Genomic DNA, 22,466 nt, shown 5'->3' with positions numbered 1-22,466 from the left:
CCGAGCGGATCGTGCCGCCAGGCGGAGCCGTGACCCCACGCCAGCCCCCAGACTCGCGGTGTTCCGCCCGGACCCCCGTAACCCGCGGGCATCCCTACTGTTCTGAGCACCTCTACTGCTTTTGGGGGAAGCCCGCACCCCTGAGCACCCTCTGGCTACCTCGTCCCTCTGGCGCACCTCAAACCCTCGAGGCACCCGCATCCCCGCAGCTTTTGGATGACCGTCAGTTTTAGGGGTACCCCACACTTTTGGGGCACCTCTGTTCCCTGGGGGCACCCGTACGGTTGTAGGGCACCGTCACACCCCTAGGGCATCACCACAGCTCCAAGAACACTCCAATTCTCTGGAGACATCCTCATGCTCTTCTGGGGCACCCCTGAAGTTTTGGGCACCCCCACCCAGCTTCTGGGCATCCTCACAGTCTCTCTAGGGTGTCCCTATTTCCCGGGGCAGTCCCATGCTTTTGGGGACTCCCATCCCTTTGGAGCATCCTCCCATCACCCTAGGGTGTCCCAAATCCCTGGGGCACTATCATATTTTTGGGGACACCCATCCCTTTAGGGCATCCTCCTATCACCCTGGCTCACCCTCGTTCCCTGGGGTCCCCCCATGCTTTTGAGACCCTGTAACCCTGGGATCAACCAGGTTACAGGGTCTCAAAACCCTGTGTTAGGTTGTGGAGTCTCCTTCTCTGGAGATGTTCAAAACCCGCCTGGACGCGTTCTTGTGTGATCTGATGTAGGTGGCCCAGCTCCGGCAGGGGGATTGGACTAGATGATCCTTTGAGGTCCCTTCCAATCCCTAACACTCTGTGTGATTCTGTGATCCAGCGCGCGGGGCACCCCCGTACCCCTGGAGCACATCCTTCTTGTGCAGATCTCCGAACTCCGGGGCACACCCACATCTGCCCGGGGTACCCCTCTTCCCTGGGCACCTCCACGCTTCCGGGGACCCCCTTACCCCCGGCGCACCCCGCATCCCTAGGGGCACCTCCGCACTTTCGGGGACCTCGCATACCCGATGCGCCCCGCCGTGCCCCTCTGCACGTGCCCCCCACATTCGGGCGCGCCCCGCCGTACCCCGCCCCCCCGACGCCCCGCCCTCTTCGCCCCGCCCCGCCGTCGTCCCGTGACGTCAGTGCGGCGGGCTGGGCGGGGCGGGGTGGGAGGGGCAGTGCGCCTGCGCTGCCGCCTGCCGGCTGTGCCGGGGCCGGAAGTGACGCGCGGGCGCGAGAGCGGAAGCGGCGGCGCAGGCTCGGGCGGGTCCCCGGTGCGCTCAGCGGGCTCGGCTCCCTCCGGCCTCGGCGCCCTGAGAGCCCCTCCCCTCCCCGGTACCGACATGATCCTGCTCGAGGTCAACAACCGCATCATCGAGGAGACCCTCACGCTCAAGTTCGAGGGCGCGGCCGCCGGGTAGGGGCGGAGGAGCCGGGCCGGGGCGGGGACGCGGCCAGGGACAGCGACAGAGACGGGGGTGGCGGGGCCGGGCCGGGGCCGCGGGCTGAGGGAGGGGCGGGAAGTGCCGCGACTGGCGGGGCCAGGGCTGTGCCACACGCCTGGGCAGAGGGGAGGGACTGGCGGGTGACGGGGCGAGTGGTGCCGGTGTAGGATGGGGGCCCAGGGGATGACGGGGTTGAGCGGGGCGGCGAGGCAGGATGGGGACCGAGAAATGGAGCGGGCTGGGCTGGGGGAGTTAGTGCGGGACAGGATGGGGGCTGGGGGACATTGAGGCCGGGCTGCGGGGGTGGTGACAAGGCAGGATAGGGGCCTGAAGAATAACGAGGGGGTGGCACTGAGGCAGGATGGGGGCCTGGGGAGCGAGGAGGGCAGAGCTGGGGCGGAACGGGCGCCTGCGGGGTGAGACGGCTGGGAGAAGAGTCGATACTAGAGGGGGGTGGTATGGACAGTGGTAACTGAGCTGGAGGCCATGGAGTTGGTCGGAGCTTGGGCAGAGCGAAGGCCTGGAGGATGAGGGAGCAAAGTCGGGCAGACAGAATTGGAGCAAGAAGCAGGGCTTGATGGGGTGGTTCGTGCTAGGGCAGTGTGAGAGCTGGGATTGGAGACAGGAGCTGTGTAAGGTGTTGGAGATTGCAGTGTTGAGGCAGGCCAAGGGAGCAGAGCTGGAGGAGAGGGCCTGGACAAGGAGGGAGTTGGGGAGGGGAGAAGGTGGATTTGCAGAGATGTTTGCTTTGGGTAAAGCAGCTTTCATCAGAACAGGCCCAGCGTGATGCCAGTGCTGGTACAGAATGTGTAGGGGGAGCTGAGGAACAGGAAGTCTGTGTGTGGAGCCATGGCCTCAGCCTTTCGCTTTGGGGGTGGGGAGGAGATTCCCGCCTGCCCCACTTTGCTTTCCTGAGCAGGAGGGCTGCAGGCCCGCGGCTCTGTCACAGCCCCTGGTGCCAGCCTGATGCGCATCCTGGCCTCAGGGAGTGGCCTGGGGGGGGGGCTGGTTTGCACCTGTATTTCTGGCTGGGACAGTCCACTCCCTGGGGAGCCAGTGATCATCTTGCTGTGAGTGTTGCACCAGGGCTGTAAAGGTGCTTATCTGAGCACAGCTTAGCTAGGAAGAGAATCCCTTTCACGTAATGTCCTTAGCTGCAGCCGAGCTCCCCATGGGCTCACTGTGCTGTTGGCTGGCATAGGTAACACTGGGCACCTTTGTAAGGAGACGAAGCCTTGAGAAGCAAAGCACAGTGGTGTTATCTCTGGGGTGGAGCCTGCCTTGGTGCCTCGAAGAGCTCAGCCCAGGCTGCTCCAGGAAAGGACCCCCCAGGCAGGTGCCTTGTTCTGTGTCACCTTTTCCTCCAGTGGCTTTTGAAGCTCGCAGCCTTTCGTGTGCAGAACTTTGACAGTCAGAGGCTGTTTCCTCTGCTTTCCCCTCTCAGTTCACTTCTTGCTTAGGGTTTTTCTGGGGGGTGTGTTTGCAGGTTTTTTCATAAAATAACCTCACGGGCTGCACTGCTTTGTGGGATAGCTGAGCTGCTTGCAAGCTTTTTCTTCTTCTTGAGCCTGGTCGTTTAATACAACAAGTTTCCGCAAAGCACAGGCACTGCACTGGGAAGAGAGAGGTCTCAGGTGACTGCTGTGGTGTTGGAGCTGCATCCATTAGAAAATATTATGTGTATGGAGGTTAGTAGCGTGTGTCAAAAATGGTTGTTCATCACAAGTCTGTACTAAAGCACTCTTCTTGCTGGAGTGAAAACGCACATGCGTCCGTCCCTTTGTTGGTGTAAATGTGGAGGTAGCAATCTGCGGGTTTAAATGCACCTCGAAACCCCAGTTCTGTGTGACCAGAGCTGAGGCTGCTCGCTCTCCACTATCCTGCAGGCCCCCGAAGTTTCTGTTTTGCTGCACAGCAAAGCCTCCTCATCTGCGTCAGCACGCTTGCCTGGCATACTGATTGTTCCTGGATCGATTCTTAGTGCGGCTGATGGTGCTCTGCTCCTGCCTCTTACTCATCTATGGAATGTTCTTTTCTTTAGATGTCGTTTCTAGATAAGTTTTGTGCCTTGAGTGTGTTGCTGGAGGAGAGGAAGTTATTTACTTCTGCATTTTCTTCCGTGCTGTTGCTGGGGCCCTCCTGTCCAGGCAAGTGCAGTGCGGAGACAAAGGTCAGGGAGGTGTTTTTTTTTTTTTTTTTCTCTTGATTTCAAGTCTTTTAGGAAATGAGTGTTACTCAATGTTTATTCGTATGAAGTTTCTTTTCCCTCCAGCCACAGTTCTTGGGTCATTCCTGTGGTGCTGAGCCTGGAGGCAGGAGGGGATTTGCTGTATTTCACTATTTTGGTGATGGTTTTCCAAAGGTGTGTCTTGGGAACGGACACAGGACAGTCGGGGCGAGGTCAGGCCTTGAGGGCTTTGGTGACTAGGAGGAGTGAGTTTGGACACTTGAACAGAGTTGGTTTTAAGTTATTTCCTCTAAACCAGGAGTGGGACAGATGGAATGCATGGATTTGTCGGTAGTGGTTGTCTCAGAGCCAGGTGTGCCTGGGCTTCAGTGCCAGCCTGGGAGTCAGGCAGGGCGGGGTTTGTTTCCAAATCCTTTGCCAGAGACTCCTTCTGTGACGTGGTCCATGTCGCTCCCCACTGCCTCCCGTGGCCACGCTGTGGCCGTGATTCAGCAGGGTCCTTGCAGAGCTTTCCTGGACCACCAGGTGAGAGACACTTCACGTTTCACTGTATGGTGTAGAACTAGTTCACGTTCAGAAGTTGGAGCTCATAACTGCTCATAACATCATTGTCGTATAATATATGTTGAAATCCGCCCTGTGTGAAGGTCTGTCAACTGCCTCTGGAGTTCCCAGCACAGAAGGTGCCTTGGCAGGCTGCAGACAGAGACCCATTGGTAGGGTAATTCCAAATTTGGCTTGCTTTTGTGGGCAAAACCCAAGGAAATCTCACCTCCTTGGGCAGCCACTGTTGAGCATTGGTATTTAGATCAAGGTAATGGACTGCAATGCATCTGATTTTTTTTTCTTTATTTAATATTGTAATTTCTTGTTTTAAATCCATTTCCTTAAACCAACCACATTTTAAAATAAAGGCCTAAAGCTGGCCAGCAGGTCGAGGGAGGTGATTCTCCCCCTCTACTCTGCCATCGTGAGACCTCACCTGGAGGACTGCGTCCAGTTCTGGAGCCCCCAACATAAGAAGGACATGGACCAGTTGGAGAGGGTCCAGAGGAGGGCCACGAAGATGATAAGAGGGCTGGAGCACCTTTTCTATGAGGACAGGCTGAAAGAGTTGGGGCTGTTCAGCCTGGAGAAGAGGAGGCTCCGGGGTGACCTTATAGCGGTCTTCCAGTACCTTAAGGGGGCCTACAAGAAAGATGGGGAGAGGCTGTTCAGGAGGGCCTGTTGTGATAGGACAAGGGGTAATGGTTTTAAAATAGAGGGAGGTAGATTCAGATTGGATATTAGGAAAAAATTTTTTACCATGAGAGTTGTAGAACACTGGAACAGGTTGCCCAGAGAGGTGGTGGATGCTCCATCCCTGGAGACGTTCAAGGCCAGGTTGGACGAGGCCCTGAGCAACCTGATCTAGTTGGAGATATCCCTGTTCCTTGCAGGGGGGTTGGACTAGATGACCTTTGAAGGTCCCTTCCAGCCCTAACCATTCTATGATTCTATGAAATAACTTGAGTTAAGAATTTGCTACTGAAGCTTTCCAGTGTCCAACTGCTGCAGTGGGGGAATACCTGGTCAGTACCTGGAAACAAGTGTGTTGAAATGAGGTGACTCGTGAGGTTTTACAGGTGTTAAGAGAATAAACTGTTCCATAAACTTTTGACTCATTCATTTTGACTTGAGAAGTTGCCTAGAAGTTGGAGTCACACTTGAGTTTTCTCATCTCTGATAGAAACGTGATGTGAGGAGATGGTCTACCAGTTGGAAGATTTTATTTCTCATCATTGCTTCCCTTTGCTAACTGCACAGACAGAAAAAAAAAAGACGTGAAACATTTTGAGTGTTTTCTTCATCTGGTAAATACTTGTTCTGTTTAACACACAGGGAAGAACTGCCTCCCAAAACAGTTTTGTCCTGCTCTAATTTAACTGACCCCAGTGAAAGTGTGGTACAGAGCTTTGTTCACAGGGTTTGATTTTCCAGCCATATGCAGCTTGCCCTAAATCTCCAGTAAATTAATCATCTGTCTCAAACCGTTACTTAGTATTTACTCACTGTGCAAAAGAAAACAAATTTGCATAGCTGGCGACCAGCGTGCCTTTTCCCTTGGTTGGGGGTGGAAGGAAGAGTACCTCAAATTAAATGTTTGTGTTTTTTACAGCCTCGAGTAGGTACAAATCTGCAGGGCTTCATGACTGTTAGCAACATAGGAAAACAACTGAAGCTTGAACTTCCCTGATGTGGGGCAGTTCCTGCGAGCTGGTTGGAGAGCTGGGCTGAAGCTGCCCACGTGCTTTGTGGGGTTTCCCATTCGCGGTCGCTTTGGTGCCTGTCGGCTGCAGAGAGGGAGGCTGAGCACTGGGTGAAACCGGCTATCGTGAACTTCGTGTTCGTGGTGTGATACGCGATGTGAGTTCATCGTGGGGAGACCAAGGAGCGTCTGGAGGCTGTTGAGCATCCTGGGAGGGTAGAGGAGCTTTGGTCCTGCTGCGTACCACTGAGCAACTCCCCATGGGAATGGCTGCGGCGATCCGTGGCTCCAGCGCTTCAGGGGAGCTCAGCAGTCCCGCTGAAAACAGATTGCTCCTCTGACTCCCCTTCCTTCTTGCTGACACAGACATTTCTATGGCTTCAGGGGAAAGAGGATTGGGGAAGTGACCTAGGTTAAAATTAAACAGGCAAACTGGGTATTTTTAGCCCAGATGAGTTTCCTCATCCCATTCATTGTGTGCAGGCTGCTCGCCACAGTGCAGCCGAGGAGCAGGGATCCCATCTCCCTCCTTTGGCACCAGTGGCAGGTGCCGGCTCAGCGTTCTCGCAAGCCCAGCCTGGAGCTGCACATCTCCCCCAGCATGACGCTAAGGAGTTCTCAGGCGATGCCACTGGCGGAAAGCAGTACCCTCCGGTTCAGCATGGCATGGGCGGCACTAGTAAATCTTGGCTGTCCATGTTGATTGAGCATGCTGTAGGTGTTTGAGCGTAGCTTCTGGGCTGCCACAGCACATCTGGCTTCAGCTACCAGAGAAGGTGACTTTATATTAATGGTGGATCATGAACAACCTCTGTCTGGAGCTAGGCAGTGCTCTGCTTTTGAGCAATAGAGCAGGAAACAGGAGAGAAGAGCAACCTGGATCTGCAAAGTGTTAGGTTTTTGCAGGTTGTTCTGTCATTACTCCAGCCTCAGCTTTCATCTCGGGTTCCCGAGAAGAGCCTGATCTGTTGTTATCCTCTGAGAACGTTTCTTATTGCAGCCACCAGTGCTTGACACCACAGCAAAGTGGGTATGAGTAGCTGTACTGAAGTGAATGGTGTTCGCAAAATGAGGCTCTTCTCCGGAGACTTGCTGCAGTGTTGGATCATGCCACAGGGGAACCACGGGCTACCTGTCTGCAGCTGGAACACACACACATGGGGTGAAGACCTGGCTGGAAGCGGACCTGCGCGCTGCAGGACTGGCCTGTGGTTTGTCTGCTGGGAATCCTGACGCCTTGCTACCAGCCAGCTTCCTGCAGGCTGCCCTGCCCACTGTGAGGGAGAAGCTCGGGCACGGAGGGGTCACCTAACTGAGAGGGGAGAGCCAGAATGTGTGGGGGCTGCTGTACACTGCTTGGCATCACCCTGACAGAGCATTTGAGTTCATGGTGGGTGTGCTGCCGGAGCTACAGGAGCTCTTTGATTTCATACACTCCCGCAGCTTACGCAGAGTAGCTTTTGTTAGCTGAGCAAGGCCCAGGAGTGGAGGAACTGTTCGGATAATTTTAGACATTGCTTATAATTTTTTTATTGGGGTGACCTTTCTGTAGCGAGAGCCTGCAGTCTGTCACTGAATCTGGCTCGCTCTCTCCAAATTGTCTGTCAGCTCCAGTGATCTGAAAGCTCTGTCCAGAGCTTTAAGCTTTGAAATACCCCCTTTCTTTTTTATTCCCTGTCCTCTGGGGCAAGAGATTAGAATATCTCCATGCCTGCAGCTTTTAAAATAATTGCCATCCTCCTTTATTTGGTATAGGCCTTAATTGTGGTGTGGGAGATGCTTCACTGCAGTTGTCAGCCAAGTTTGCGTTTAGATCTGTTTAATACAGAAGATGAGGGCTCTGTATAATTACAGTCTTTGTTCTTCTGTTCTTAAATTTGTTGTAACATATGGCTAAGAGCCTCCATGGCCTGAGAATGAAGCGTGGAAGTTTGGAAGTTGTCTGAGCCAAAATTGAGGAAATGCTGTCAGAAAAAGAGATTTGCTGTTGCTCTTAAGTGCTTGCTGGCGTCTCTCCACAGGCGCTGTGGCTCTTCGTGGATGTTCTGTCGGGGTGAAAAATCTGATTTTGAGCTGGCTCTGTATTAGATAGACGGAGCATAGGAGCCATTTGGAGATGAATAGGAGGAGATGAACAGGAGGAATGTAAGCAAGAAGACATAAAACCTGTCAGGGCCTTTTATTGTTACAAGCAGAGGGCAGATGGGATTTGGTGTGGATTTGACTTCAAACCTGATAAGTTTTATCAGAAAATGGACCACTGCTGCTGCTTGGAACAGCTGCCATTTTAGTGTCTGAGTTTGGGCAGGGCTTTGCAAAGGTCTGGTCTGAATTCAGTGCTTAGCGCAGAGAGGAGCCATGTCAATTATTCCCAGTATGAGCTGGTTTTGTCATCTCTTTGGGCAGAAGGTAGCAAACAGGGAAGGTCACTGGGGGAGGCTATGGTTGAGGTAGCATTTGTGGTGAGGAGCTTTCAGGGGTCACAGCAGCTCTCTGCCTGGGGAGCGGATGGGCTGTACTGTTTGAAATCCTCCGAGTGTAGCCAGGCTTAGTCTGGTTGCCAAGACTCGGATCGGGGTGGAAGTGAACCCCAAACCAGCTCCAGGCTGCCCAGAGCCCTTCTTTGAAGTAAAACGTGGAAAGGATGGCTGGGATTTAGTCACTCTGCACTCAGCTGCTAAACTGCTTCTCACCATGGGTGTGCATGGGTCTCATCGTGGATGCAGGGAGCACTGGAGCATGCTAGACCAGGCAGAGCTCTTCGAGATCTGGACCGTAACCTGACAGTAACCAGCACCCACCTCACAGTGGCACAGCCTCGGTCCCAGGCCTGCTACCCCATTCCCTGCAGGAGAGCAGGGTGGGCTGGGAGGCCTAAACGTGGAGAGGACATTGCTGTGCTTCTGCAAGGTGCTGGGCACATCCCCGCTGCTATTTCTGTTGGCGGAAGATGGGGTTGGTGGGAGGTCGAGGGGAAGTGATCGTGTGCGTGCGACCTGCAGCACTGTCACTCGTCCGGAAACCGCAAGAGGCTGGAGGTGAGAGCTCCTCTCCCTTCTGCCTGGGGCCTTCTTGATGGAGGAACAACAATTCAGATAGCAAAAGGGGTGATTTTTCCATTGTAGAAGCGTTTTAAGTGGCCAGGATAGTTTTGCTGAGGTGAGCCAGAGAAATAAATAGAAGCACTCTAAATTTTGGAGTTGTAAGGCTGCTGAACTGTGAAGGGCTAAAAGAGCTTGCTTCGCTCCCAGCCACGCTTCGATGCCCTTCTCTGTCCTCCCCTGGGCCAGGTCAGGCCCGGGTTACGTACGTGTGTGCCAGGCGAGGCAGAAAAGCCACCCTGCAGTAGATGATAGTGCCAGCGTGGCTGCAAGGAGCTCTGTATGCAGCTCACGTGAGCGCTGGCTTCACCGAGGCTCTGTGCTGGGGAGCAGCTGAACGGTCAGCACCCAAAGTTCTGCCCAGTTACCTGCTTTTCGCTTAAGTGTCTCCCCTCCTCGCCATCCCCGAGCGCAAGAACCAAGCCACTCAGGAAATGGCTGTTAAAATAACTTCTTGAAGAAATCCATGCTTGCGTGATGAAGTGTTCGGAAACGGGGCCGTGTCAGCCGTAAGCTTTTGTGTGCAGAACAAAGGCTGTCGTGCGGAGCCATTAGCTGACTGGGTACGTGGTCTCGCACGGTTTTTTCAAATAACGTGACGAGTGATCTTCTTACTGTCCCCTGGGGTACTGGGTGAGCGAGCAGGGGATCCTATTGTCCTTCCCCGGTGGAACCACTCCAGTGCCCGCTGGCTGTCAGTTCCTTCCCTGCGTTGCTCGGAGGCAGGTGCGGTGTTTGGAGGCTCTGCGGGAAGCCAGGGCTCCAGGAGGCATCAGCTCTGTTGCGTGGGGAATGGAGTTTGAATGGTGTAACTCTGAGAAGCAGGAACTGAGGTTTAAGGATGCGTCCTCTTTAATATTCCTAGCTCTCATGTGCCTGACTGTGCTATCTTTAAAGCTTCCTACATAGGTTTCTTTTTTTATAAAAATTTATACTGCCATCCAAGCTGATTCCCAAGTCTGAGTGTGGTGCTCTAAAAGAAGAATGCGTCTGCATCGACTGACCGAGTGGGATCAGTGGGATTTGCTTTCATCTCTGCTCTGAGCAGTCCTCAGTGAGGAGAAGTGGATTGGGGAGTTACTCCCCTTTCCAAGAGCCCAAGTTCAATACGCAGCCAGAGATGCCCTGTGAGCCTCCATGCCAGGCCTGGTTCAGAAGGAAAGACGAGAGCGAGAGGTCACAGGTAGCTGGCACAGCTCTTAAACTAAAGGACCTGCCTTGGGTGCACTCGCATCGCTTCTTTCAAGTGTGTGGTTTTTATCTTCAGTCATGCAGCACAAAAGACTTTCCATCCTCCTGACAAAAAGGGCTGTTGCTTTTCACAGCTAATAACTTTCAGGGAACAGTAACACCTCGTCGTTTCCACTTAGGATCTCTGGCTGGGGGTTAATTCCTCCCTTTTCACCCGAGTGAAACGTTGTTGACTCAGTGCACAGTCTGGGATCAGTGCTGTTCAGTGCCTTGGTCTCCCCACATTGCCCCCATCATGAGTTTCAGCACATTGTGGTCATTCCTGGCTTCCAGGAATCAGGCTGTTTGCAGAAAAAAGATGATGGAAAACAGTGCTTTCTGCTGAGGGGGAAAAAAAAAAAAAAAATCATTAAAACCTTTCCAGAATATGGAGAGGGAAGGTAGATATCAAGTCATCACTTCCCCCACCTTTCTTGGTGCACGTACCAAGGTGTAGCTGGTACCCAGCAGCAGACGCCTGTGTGGACAGAGCAAGTTTTGGCAAAAAGGTGGAAGATGGTATCTGGGCAGTGGCAGTGTAGTTGAAACCACAGGGTTGCCTTGACACATTGGCTTTGGTTTGGGAAGTTATTTCAGTACATTGGTTCAGATGGGTGTGAATGATCTGTTTTACAGGCTTGATTTCTGTTAGCAGCATCATTAGCTTGTACTCTGTTTAGTACTAGCTGCTTTTGAAAAATGAGCGGAGATACGCTGTGAAACGGCAGTAGTGGACTGGCATCTTTATCCTGTTCTCAATTTCCACGCCTGCTCTCAGTGGCGGAGATAGCTTTGCATTGCTCCCTGTTGGAGAATGACCTATTAATACCAGTCCCCTTGGAGCTGCCAAAGCAGTTATGTAGTGCCAGTCACAACAAAATCACTTTTCCAGAAGCAGTTAGATCTTTCACGGGATCCTGCTCTTCTAGAGATCATGGACAAACTGGCAAATAGGGTTTGTTAAGATATTGTTAAATCTTCATACCCGCAGCATAAGAAGTGATTGTGCCTTTGGCTCACGAGGTGCTCCTGCTGCTGATCAGGGATCCCAGAGAAAACACTGGGCAGTGTTAGGGCAAACCCAGACCTACAGTTTTTCCCACAGAGGTAGTTGGGGTATTTCGGAAGGAACCTGGAGGGGGCAGGATGAAATACACATCTGGGAAGTTTCCTTCTGTGGTTTGCTCCTAGCCTTGAACTTGGAGAAAAGGTCTTCTCTGTGAGTGATATCAACGTGTTTGCAGGCAGAGCTGCTGCTGATGGTGAAGGGGGCACCGTGTCAGGGAGGATTGCTCAGCCTCCAAGTCCCTTCCATGAACTGGTATTGCAGGAACTTGTAAAAGAGCCAGCCTCTGTCCCCAAACCTGTATCATGGCTTTTCTGTGCAGAGAACACGCTTGTTAAAACAAACTCCTTAGTGATGAGTGGCTTTCTCAGATATTTCTAACTGGGAATCTGTGCTCTCAAAATCTATTCATAAACTGCAAATAATAACAATCTCTGCCAGCTTCAAGGCTTATTTTATATCATCTGGGGTAAAGCTGGTGCTTATAGAAATGGGGAGAAGTCTGAGATTTCTTGTCAAAGGTTATCTGCTAGTTGAACAGCTGGAGTTAGAAGGGTTTTCAGGTAGAGCTGCTTGTGAGAAATAAGGCATTACAAATTAATCTTCTTTCCTTCACAGCTTGGAGGCTGCTGTTTGAGTCCTCATTTACCTCCTTTGTTTTCTTTGCTTTTTAGAAATAAACCAGAGGCAGTAGAAGTAACATTTGCAGGTAAGTTCCACAACTCTGGTGACTTCTCTGGAGAAAAAAAAGGCTGGCTCAAACAGCCTACCCCCACAGTTACATCTGACATACCCAAATTCACCCAGTACCACTGCAGAGGGAGGACAGCCACGCAGGGGCAGACACTGTGGACACCCTGTAGCATCCCCAGAGCTGGGGCTTTGTTGGCTACCCCGCTATTTTCTCTATTCGTCCACCTTCTCTGGGACTTTCCCCACAGCAGTGAGTTCAGTGGTGGCAGCACTTGGTTTGGGGTGTGTGTGCTACATAGCTCTTCTCTTTAACCTCACCTGTTGTCCAGTCCTGCCCTTGATGCTACCTGTTACTAGGTCTTTAGCACCATCTGGTTTGGGTTGTTAGAAAGCTGGCTCAGCATGACATTCATCGCCTGAAGTTTGCTCTCCGGGATGAGAAGTACCAAGGAAGTTTAAGTGTTCATTCAGCAACGGTTTTTTTTGTTTGTTTGTTTCTGCTATCAAGAATCTGTGTGAGCTACGAGAGCTCCGTGGGGAGGTGGAGCTTGCTAGGTAGCTGGAGGGTTGCCTTCCCTCTGCCTGTTCTGCAGTGGAGTGGAAGCTGTCTCAGCAGGCAGCAGCTGAGCTGCCTGTGCTGGCAGAGATGTTTTCTCCTCCATGCCCCGGTGGGCATGTCAGTCACTTTCTGTGCTGGACATCCAGAAGGCTCCCGTCTCTGCGTGTTTGTGTCCTTGTGCGTTGAGCACAAGCAGATTTGCCAGGGATGCTAAGTGATACTAGACTAAAGCTTTCTGTGATGGACAGGTGTCCAAACTGTTTCAGACTTCTGAATGATAACAGGTCTCCCTACATGACATTAACACTTTCCATAATTATGGTTTCTCTCTTAGTATATGTATGAGGGCTGGAGCAGGGGGAACAGTGTCACTTTATGTAGTTTCTAGAACATGTAGGGAAAACCTTCCTCAAAAATAAGAACTGGTTCCTGTTCCCTCACGTTTCTCTCACTTGTTTCATAGACTTTGATGGAGTCCTTTACCATATTTCAAACCCCAATGGAGACAAGACAAAAGTGATGGTCAGTATTTCTCTGAAATTCTACAAGGAACTCCAGGAACACGGTGCTGATGAGGTGAGTGAGCATCTCTGGGCCTTGAGCCTGCAAATGTTGTCTTAGCATGGGCAATGTCCTTGCGATGTTAACGGGTCTAATGTCTAGCTCTCAGGGAAGCGTCTGTGCTCCCATCTCGTGCTAATACAAAAAGCAGTCCTGTGCCAACCAGGAGTCCCACTTTGATACAAGACAAGGGCAAAGCGTGTTCACATTCTCTCATGAATAAGAGGTCAGCTTATATGGCTCTACAGCCTGAAAGGCAAAAGGCACCCCTAGTTTTGAAAGTCTAAATGAGCGTGAGGCCTGACCATAAAGAAACAGTTTCCGTGACTGATATGCTGAGCTTGTGAGTGAAGGAGGATGCCAAAACAAATCCAGAGTCCCATGGCACTGCTCTTCTGACTGACCACACTTGAGAGCAAGTGATGGGCTCCTGCTGTGTGTCTTGATCTGCAGACTGTCTTGTTCCCTTTTCGCTGTCAGGTTCAGTTCCTGTTGAATGGCCCGGGGCTGCGGAGGGCCATTTATGGTAGAAAGAAGGAGCCTCTCTCCGAGCTGTGGCTGGGTGGCGAGGCAGGAAGTGTGACTCAGTTCCCGAGTCAGTTTTCAAATCTCCGCATGGTAGCAAATGGGCTTCACCCAAGGCTCTTCAGCAGGCTTTTGCGCCTGGGTGTCTGTCCTTGGAGGAAAACAAGGAAACTGCTCCATGAATTTATTGTGAGTCTGGCGAGAAACAGGCGAACTTTGAACCCAAAGTGAATTCCTGCGAGTTGCTGCAAAGACCTACCAAAGTCAGAATAAATATGACTGAATGTCCTGCTTTCCTGGTTCCTGTATGCAGAGTTCTCTAGGAGCAGCATTGCCTGCTGCTGAAAGTACGGCTGCTGGCCAACAAGAGAGTCGAGCAGCCCAAATGGTGGAGCCCTCCCAGCACGTTTATTGAGGATCAGTACGCTGTGTGATCCCAGGAGAACCACTGTGGCGGGCAAGTGGCAGACACCACTGTGCACCAGCAGCCACCGTGGTGGTGGTGGAAGGCAACTTCCCAAGCTTTTAGAGGAAAATGTGATCTCTGCAGGACTGCCTTGGAAGTGCTGACTAAATAGAAATTACATTTTTAAATTGTCAGTTAGCAAACTGTTGCTTTCTGTGCTTCCCTGCAGATGATGGAGCTTGCTTCTGCTCTGTCTTTGGTGAAACCCCACTGTGAGGAGTGCAAATTAGGGTTCCTGCTAAGAGAGAGCATCTCCCTGGGCCGCTGCAGGCAGACGGGCACTCTGCTGAGAGGAGATTTTGGCATGCAGCGAGCCTGTGCATCCTCTCTGCATGGTAGTGGGTGTCATCCCAGGAGGGCCAGTTCTGCCACAGCGTTGTGTTCTCTGTGAAATACCTCCTGTTCCCGGCCCCCTCATTGACACAGAGCTATGGCTCAGTTGAAAATTGCCATTGATGTAAAATTCAGCAGTGATTATGTTTGAAGAAGGGTTTTTACTGTGCCGTAGGCAGCTCTGCTTCTGGGAGGCATCCAAGCTGCCTGGCAGTCTCCTTTCAATCCCCATCTGTCCCGTGTAATAGGCTGAAATAGGATGGGTGATCGCCTGGCCACGCTGTGCCTCACCCCTGCTCTGAACTTGCCTTGCTGCAAGGAGAGGGGCAGGGCATGCTGTTTCATCGGCCTTTGAGGGGGAAGAAGGGTTGTAGCCCTCAGATCTGTTGTGTCAAGCTCTGTTGACAGTTGTCCTTTGAAGGTGAGGTGTACGGAAGGGGTTTTCTTCCCGGCGCAAGTTCAAGACTAGCAAGAACTTTGAAAAGTTCCAGTTCTGAGTCCTGTCCTGCAGTGTGTCCCCTGTCAGTGGGGTTCAGGGAGCTCTGCCTAGAGCAGAAGAATCCAGTAATACTAGAAGCCGATGACTTAATGTTTGTCCAAGTTCACTTAGACTAGGGGAGGCAGATGCTGTAATTGGATGTTTCCAAACAGGGCCCGGGCTGTGCAGCAGGAAACAACTCTGGTAGCTTGTGATCTCAACATTTAATTTCTTTCCTAGGTATTGAAGAAAGTCTATGGAAACTACTTGGTAAATCCTGAATCAGGTAACCCTGCGATAACGTTTACTCTGTGTGTCTGTGTGTGAATGTGATTCCAAAATTACTTAAGTCACCTCAGAAATGCTCAAATGAAGGCTGTGCTTCAAGAGCTTGATATCTGGTGCTCTCTGTACCCTGAATGGCAACTTAAAAGGGGACTCAGGTACATCAGGGCTGAAGTAGCTTGCAGCACAAGCTGTAATTCTTGATGCAGCCCTCCTCTGAAAAGCCTCTGTTCCTCACAGTTGAGGTCTTTGTTCTTCTCAAAGACGCTTCGTGAGGCACAGGAAAACCATGGTTACCCGTGACAGCATCTCTTCCTACTCACTGCAAAAACCTGGGAGCAGCTCAGCCAGCACGTGTATCTGGAAGCTTGGGAAGGAGCCCCAGGAGCGTTGCCATGGCCACACGCCAAGTTCAGGCATGGCTTCTGATGATGCTTGGAGTGGGAAGCACTCACCCCTGGGGCTTTTGACAAGGGTTAAGGCACAGATGGGATTGTAGGTGTCTCTTTTTGGAAAATGTCTCTGGCTTCATTAAGGCCCTGCGTAGATTATTAAGGTTAGTGGCTGTCCCTTCCCAGGTTACAATGTGTCTTTGCTCTACGACCTGGAGAACCTTCCCGCAGACAAGGACGCTATCGTGCACCAAGCCGGCATGTTGAAGCGCAACTGCTTTGCTTCGGTCTTTGAAAAGTATTTCAAATTCCAAGAAGAGGGCAAAGAAGGAGAGAAAAGAGCTGTCATCCACTACAGGGATGATGAGACAATGTAAGTGTTCAAACCAAGCGGCACGGGAGTTGGACAGCTGTCAGTACACTCTCTACTCCTGCTCACAGATGTAGGATGTGGTGGAAAGTCAGGAAATCCTACTGCTCCATGCGTCGGCAGGGTAATAAGGGCGTGTCCTAGGCTGTCAGAAGTATCCAGTGAGGGTAATATTCACCCCAGAGGCTGCAGGGATGTTACACAAGCGTCTCTGTTAGTGGCAGCACTTGTGGCTGCATGCAGGAGAGGAACTGGCCGCTCCCAACTGAAATGTTTTGCTCCCTGTAAATACGGTCTCGAGGGAGAGGAAATTTTCAGCAGCCAGGCCTGTGAATGGTTGTTGAATCAACTTGACCTTGTCATGCCGTTGTTTTCCCATCCAGTGTACGTCTTAGCTCCTGTTCACAACTGCCTTCGCTCTCCCCCACCTGCAGGTATGTCGAGGCGAAAAAGGACCGCGTCACGGTTGTGTTCAGCACAGTATTTAAGGATGACGATGACGTGGTGATCGGAAAGGTGTTTATGCAGGTATGGAAACTGAATTATGGGGAAGGGGTCTGGTCCGTGATTCAGATGCCTTCTTGCTTGAACAAGCAGATGTCAGGCTGAAGTGAGCTCACGGGCAGATTAATGCATGTAAATGCTTTGCAGTGCTCTACTCTGCCCTGGGCTGGAAGAGCCACGTTAACAGGCACAGGCTGTTCTAATCCAGGCTCTTGATTGGCGTCTTTATTATCGATGGTCTTGCTTGGATGGACAATCAAACATATTCTATGTTACAGCTGAAAAACACCAGGGTGAATACTTCAGTGTCCACCATGAGGTCTGTAGTGCAGCTAGCTGTGGTATGGGGATCGCCAGCCAGCTGAGGAGCTGAGCGTGCTGGAGAGGCCATAGAGGGAGCAGAAGGGGCAACATGATGTTGTGCTGTGGCTGGGATGGTGCTGAGAGTTGTCTTCACCTTGAAGTTTGTTCCTGTTGGTGCGCAAATGCTGCAGAGGGACTCGGACTGGAAGCAGCTCAGTGTGACTGCTCTCACGTGCTGTGATGGGCTCTTGGATTTGAGCTTTTCAAAGCTATGAGTTTGCTTAGTTTGCAGGCTTCAATCAATGATAACGCCAAGTACTTCTGGACTCACCTGCCCTTTGCAACTGCCACTTAGCCGGGAGGGATTCAGAGGCCCCTTGTAAATGCTTCACATGTCTGTTAGTGCCTGTGTGCAGCCTGTGAAGACCGAGACGTTTGCTTACAGCTGGGAAAGGCTCACTGCATGCTGGTGTGTGTCTTCATCCATGTCACTGCCTGACTAGCTCACCTTGTGTCTGCCAAAGCACCTGGGGAGCCTCCTGTGCTGGCATGGCTGTGGAGCAGGGCCCTGCATGGTGTTTGGGGTCAAGAGGAGCTTTAGCCTGTTCATTCAGGAGTGCCAGGCTGTGCTGCTGACAGGCTTGTGGACAGCAAGTCACTGGCCCAGTTTGCTGAATACCAGTTTACCTCTGTTGGAGGTCATTGCAACAGGGTCTGTTGTGATGGGAGTCTTATCTCGCAGCTCTGCTCTCTGTGTGCTTTAGGTATGGGCAGGGCATCTGCTCTGGCTTTGAGCTTTTCCCCACTAGTATATCCCACAGCTTGGAATTCAGCTTTTAAAACAGGGAGGGAGATGTGAGATGAACAAAACAAGGTTTGTGAGGCCCCTGAGGAGGTGGCAGGGCTTCAAGGCAGCAGCTGTCCCAGAGTCTCCATGTCCCAAGTTCTTGGTTTTTTACAACAGCGCGCTCTGCTCCTGCCCAGCCACAAGAATTTCCACTCTGAGTCACACTGGTTCCTTCCCTCCAGCTATTGCTCTTGTGTAACACAGCCCAGCTGGCATGGTGGCTGCTCATCTGGGCTCTCATGGAGAAAATCTGACCATTAACTAACCAGTGAAGCCATTTGAACCATTTCACCCTCTGGCATAAGCAGATGGAAGTGCAAGCTAAGCATTTCATTAAGGAAACCCCAGTGAACTACTCAGTTTTCTTAAAGGGGCACGGATGCTCCTGCCCTTCCTGGGGTGAGCCGTGCTAAGAGGGGAGGAGAGGCCAAGGGTATTTGATGATGTGTTGGTTGGGCTGAGGGGTCGGTGAGGCAGAGGGGAGGCTGCCCTGCCTCTGGGGCAGGAAGATTGTGTCTGGAGTTGCCCAGCCCCATGTAGGGACAGTTCTGTAACTCCTGAAATGAGGAGCCAGTTCGTTTCATGTGAGATGAGGGTCATGCTGCTGTCAGAGAGGTTCCCTGGCGGAAATGATCTCTCTACCTGAAAGTATTGTGTCATGGTGTAGAGAAGTGTTAGGAGGAGCAGGCTTTGCACGCAAGCTTCAAACCCCATAGATGTCTCTTAATGCCTAGGCAAAGACTCCTGATGGGAGATGCTTTCTCAAATGGCAGAGCCTTTACACTGGGTGCAATGGAGACTTCACAGCCCTTCCTGAGAATTTAATTTCCTCTGGGATGACAGGCACTATCTGTTTTTGCTGGAAGTGTTGATGGTGCTGACTTCCCAGCAGTTGTGCTGTCTCACGTGCTAGCTCAGAGGTGTCCCTTCCACAAAACATCCATGGCAGGAAGTGTGACGCCAAAAGCCACCCCAGCTGAGGGGCTGCGCTACAGACACATGTAAACCTGTGACAGCTGTGCATTTTCGTATCATTCTGTTGGGGAAGGACTGTTTTTCAGAGGTTTGGCCTGATGGACTCGGCCCATTCAGGGAAAGCTGGGAAAACTCCTGCTCAGTTGCCCTATGGGAGTGGGGACACCCAATTTGCTTTCCCAGTGTGCTGCTGGAGTGTCACAGGGAGACTCACCTTTGCTTTGTCTTGTTCAGGAGTTCAAGGAGGGTCGCCGGGCCAGTCACACAGCCCCACAGGTGCTCTTCAGCCACAGGGAGCCTCCCTTGGAGCTGAAAGACACAGACGCGGCCATCGGCGACAATATTGGCTACATCACCTTTGGTAAGCAGGCAGCTTTGAGGCCTGGGGATGCTCAGGGAGGAGAGAGGTTCCTGCTGCTGCGTGAAAAACAAAAAGGAATTCACCTCCCCTGAGTGTTTAAATGGGTCACTGGAGGCTAAAGGGGCTCTGGAGTTGCATTCTGCGTTGTCTACCCCCTTCGGTGCGTCCCTTTGCTGTATTGGGTCACCTCAGCTCTGCCGTGGGCAAGAAGGGCTGGAAGTGGACAGTGAGCCGTTTAGTGTCTGCCTACAAAATAAGGTCAGCATTTGGAATAAAGAGAAAGGTGCCTTTGCTGTGATATTGTGGAAACTGGAGGTTTCTTGTGGGAGGTTTCACGTGAGTGTATTTGTAGCTTGTCCAGCTGCAGGTACCTGTGCAGTGCTTGATCGGCAGAGGCAGAGGGCAGCGGCAGGGCAGTGAGTTCTGCGTCTCCAGCTCTGCCTCTGCTCTGAACCAAACACTTCCATGTCTGGTCAACCACTTCCCCCTGCCTGCAGAGCTGCTGGCCAGCAGAGCCATCGCTTCCTCCTGGGCAGCAATGCTGACGGCTGAGCTGAGAAGTCCAAACCCTGCCCTGTTCAAAGGCAAAGGTCTCTTCCAGAGAAATCTGGCATCATGGTTAGATGTGCCATTAGGGTCTGCCTCAGGCTGGCACTCCGGCGGTTCAGAGCTCAGAGGTGGAGCACAGACATTGCAGGGGAAGGTGAAGTTAGCACTGCCCTCCTCCCGTGGTGAGAACTGTGGTGCCCTGAGGTGAGGACAGCTCGTCAGCTATGGTAGGGCTGTCTGACGGCAGGTCTGGGATGGCGAGCAAGACTTCATTCTTGTCGATACACAGTTTCCCTGTTATCTGATCTGACAGTCCCATGTGAGATCATCACCCAGACAAAAATGTCTTTCAGCCCTTGGATCTGGGACACTTAGCACAGCACCAGCCTATGACAAGAGCAAGCCACTGGACCCCTGCAGTAACCTAGTTTGGCTCTGTCATAGGACCAGCAAGCCGTTGGGTGGGCCTCCACAACTGATTTCATGATTCAAGGGCAGGCTGGGTCTTGAAATCAGTTGAGCAGCCTGGCTGCCCTTGTCTGCCTGGCAGCTCTCTCCTCTTGTTTGCTTCTCACAAGCGTTGAAGTAGCGTCATGCAGTTTCCTACAGTGCCATCATCTCTGGGCATGTGGCCTTGCCTGTGTCCTCTGGAGTGCACGGCTGTGACCAGGCTGCTGCAGGAGATGTGGAAGAGAGCTGCTAAGCCCTATGTTTAAAATCACAAGTGCTGCGTAATCTTGATACGTGTCATAGTAAAGGGCCCTTTGTAGAGAGCGAAGCAGGCGTTTGGAGCTGCATGCCCTGAAGCCTCCAGCACTGGAAGAGCCTGAAGCCTTGGGAAGTGCTAACGGTTTGTGTCACGCTCTTCTTTCAGTGCTGTTCCCCCGTCACACCAATGCTGCTGCCAGAGACAACACCATAAACCTGATCCACACATTCCGGGACTACCTGCACTATCACATCAAGTGCTCGAAGGTACCAAGGGGATGGGGATGGGGGATACAGGGTAGCTTCGGCCTGTCTCACCTGGGTGCTGCAGGAGAGGAGCACGGTGCAGGTGTGTCCCCATGAGAACTCACTCGGGTCTGACGTTGCCCTCCCCAGTCACACCGGGTTGACAACTGATGCATCATCACTTTGCCTGTGCCAAAGAACAGGGACAGTGCCTGTTTGCTGCCCATCCTAGCAGCAAAGTAGGGTTTTTTTTTCCCTTTTGAATCTGTTTTTTTTTCTCTCTGGGAACAGAAATAAGGGTAATTGTTCAGTGAGACCTGGCTCTGACCAGTGCTCAGGCAGTAACTTTCACTGTTGCTGCCTGAACTCCCCTCGTAGCACCGTGGCTGTGCAGAGCCGAGTGCGTTCCCAACAGGGAGCAGAAAGATAGCTCCTACCACGTGACCTGAAGTCTCAGCTATGAAGACAGGATCCTGACATCCCTCATTTTGTCCCAATGAAACACAGGCCTATATTCACACGCGTATGAGGGCGAAAACATCGGATTTCCTCAAGGTGCTGAACCGTGCCCGTCCAGACGCAGAGAAGAAAGAAATGAAAACAATCACGTGAGTAGCAAAGCAGGCCTTGGCTCTCTGGGCTTCTCTGCCAGCCATGAGCTTGCTCCTCCTCAGGTTGGCATACTCTGGTCCAGGGAGGACTGGGATGCTGTGGGGGTGACCAGACCAGGGCCTGATATGCTGGGACCCCATGAGAGAGAAAATAGGTGTTTCATAGTGAGGTACTTGCCTGGATGCCTTGAGGCGAACGATTGGATTCAAGGTGTGTTGGCCTCCCAGGGTCCCTGTTCTCCCACCCCACACTCACTCACTGCCTCACGTGTCCTTTGTAGGAGCTGGGTCTGCGGCAAGGTGGGTCCTTTGCGAAAGAAGGCTTGTATGTGGCTCTGTGAGCCCTGGTGTCTTCACCGTCCCCTTCATGAGCCCATGGTGGCATTTGTGGGGCTTTTCTCCTGTTGTATTAAAGCTGGCTGATCGGCTCTGGGGGAAGCTGCAGCTCACAGCGGGGGGGAGTGGCCAGGTGCTTCCTGGGGGGTTGCAGGTGCTAGAGTGAGTTTGTGCTGCTGCCCAGTGAGTCTACAGCTTCTGGGAGCCCTTGACCAGCAGACGGCTGGGGCCAGGAGTGCTGCCAGACCACCACACTGGCTGGCTGGCTCCCTCTTGTGAAGATGTGGATGGAGGAGAGTGTTGCAAGAACATGTTTCCCTTGTGTCCTTTACCCTCTGCTGATCCCAGAGCCCCTTGGTGTCCTCTTTCCATGCATCCTGGCGTGTCCCCTTTGCGTTGTGCTCCAGGGCAGCAGGGCTGGCCCCTCTGTGAAAGCCAACCCCTCTCCAGAGCCCCGTGACCTGGTTCTGCAGCCACTAATGCCTGTGAGCTCTGAACCAGTGTTACCTGCCTGGCTTTGATAGCTCGGTGCAAGCATGTGCCCTACCAAAGCCCCGTGGCCACCCTGGGGCACCCCGGAACAGCACCAAGGGCTGTGCTGACCTCTCTCTGCATCCTTTCAGGGGGAAGACATTCACAACCCGTTAACGCCAGGGTCACTGAGGCTGCCGTGGAGGACAAAGGTTGGGGCACTTGCTACCTGATAATCGTAGCTTTTAATGTTGCACCCCTGTGGGCTCATAAGGAATTCAAGCAATCGGGGTCTGTTTGTACGACAGTTTGGGGAGTAATCTGCAGAAACGAGCTGTGCTTGCGAGGACTCGATCGTTCCAAGAAACAAAACCTTAATTCCAGTTTGATTGACTTAATTTCTTTTCTTTTTTAATTTTTTTTTTCTTTTCAAGCTGTTTCGCTTTGCAATATGTTACCGGAAATAAGTTGCAGTATTTCTTATGAGAATAATGCAATATTAACTTGTTTTCTTCTGAGTATTTGAGTTCAAAACTCCTGTATCTGAAGAAATACTGTTGGGGTTCATTAATAAACGAGATCTTTCTATCTTAAGAGGCTGTGGGCTTTGGCTTGTCAAT

General features: G+C 52.1%; 1 protein-coding gene across 1 annotated transcript; it reads left to right on the top strand.

Annotated features, from left to right (window-relative positions):
* Positions 1-1,261: 1,261 nt before the first annotated feature.
* ARPC2 (actin related protein 2/3 complex subunit 2) lies at positions 1,262-22,440 on the top strand. The gene is made up of 10 exons (XM_086615585.1): positions 1,262-1,412; positions 11,948-11,982; positions 12,989-13,101; positions 15,129-15,174; positions 15,752-15,938; positions 16,370-16,463; positions 18,799-18,925; positions 20,349-20,449; positions 20,936-21,036; positions 21,999-22,440. Exons 1-10 carry the CDS (start codon positions 1,339-1,341, stop codon positions 22,021-22,023), a joined length of 903 nt encoding a protein of 300 aa, XP_086471711.1. The 5' UTR covers positions 1,262-1,338; the 3' UTR covers positions 22,024-22,440.
* Positions 22,441-22,466: the final 26 nt, after the last annotated feature.

This window comes from Tauraco erythrolophus, chromosome 8 (genome assembly GCF_009769465.1).
Source record: "Tauraco erythrolophus isolate bTauEry1 chromosome 8, bTauEry1.pri, whole genome shotgun sequence".
NCBI lineage: Eukaryota > Metazoa > Chordata > Aves > Musophagiformes > Musophagidae > Tauraco > Tauraco erythrolophus.
Note: the sequence above shows the minus strand (reverse complement) of the source record. Positions and strands in the feature narration are given on the sequence as shown.

Excerpts from the sequence above, each read along its gene's own strand:
- ARPC2 (XM_086615585.1), top strand. The coding sequence starts at position 1,339 with ATGATCCTGCTCGAGGTCAACAACCGCATCATCGAGGAGACCCTCACG. Across the intron at positions 15,175-15,751 it reads CTTGGTAAATCCTGAATCAG|GTTACAATGTGTCTTTGCTC; the intron begins GTAACCCTGCGA and ends GTCCCTTCCCAG. Across the intron at positions 18,926-20,348 it reads TATTGGCTACATCACCTTTG|TGCTGTTCCCCCGTCACACC; the intron begins GTAAGCAGGCAG and ends CTCTTCTTTCAG.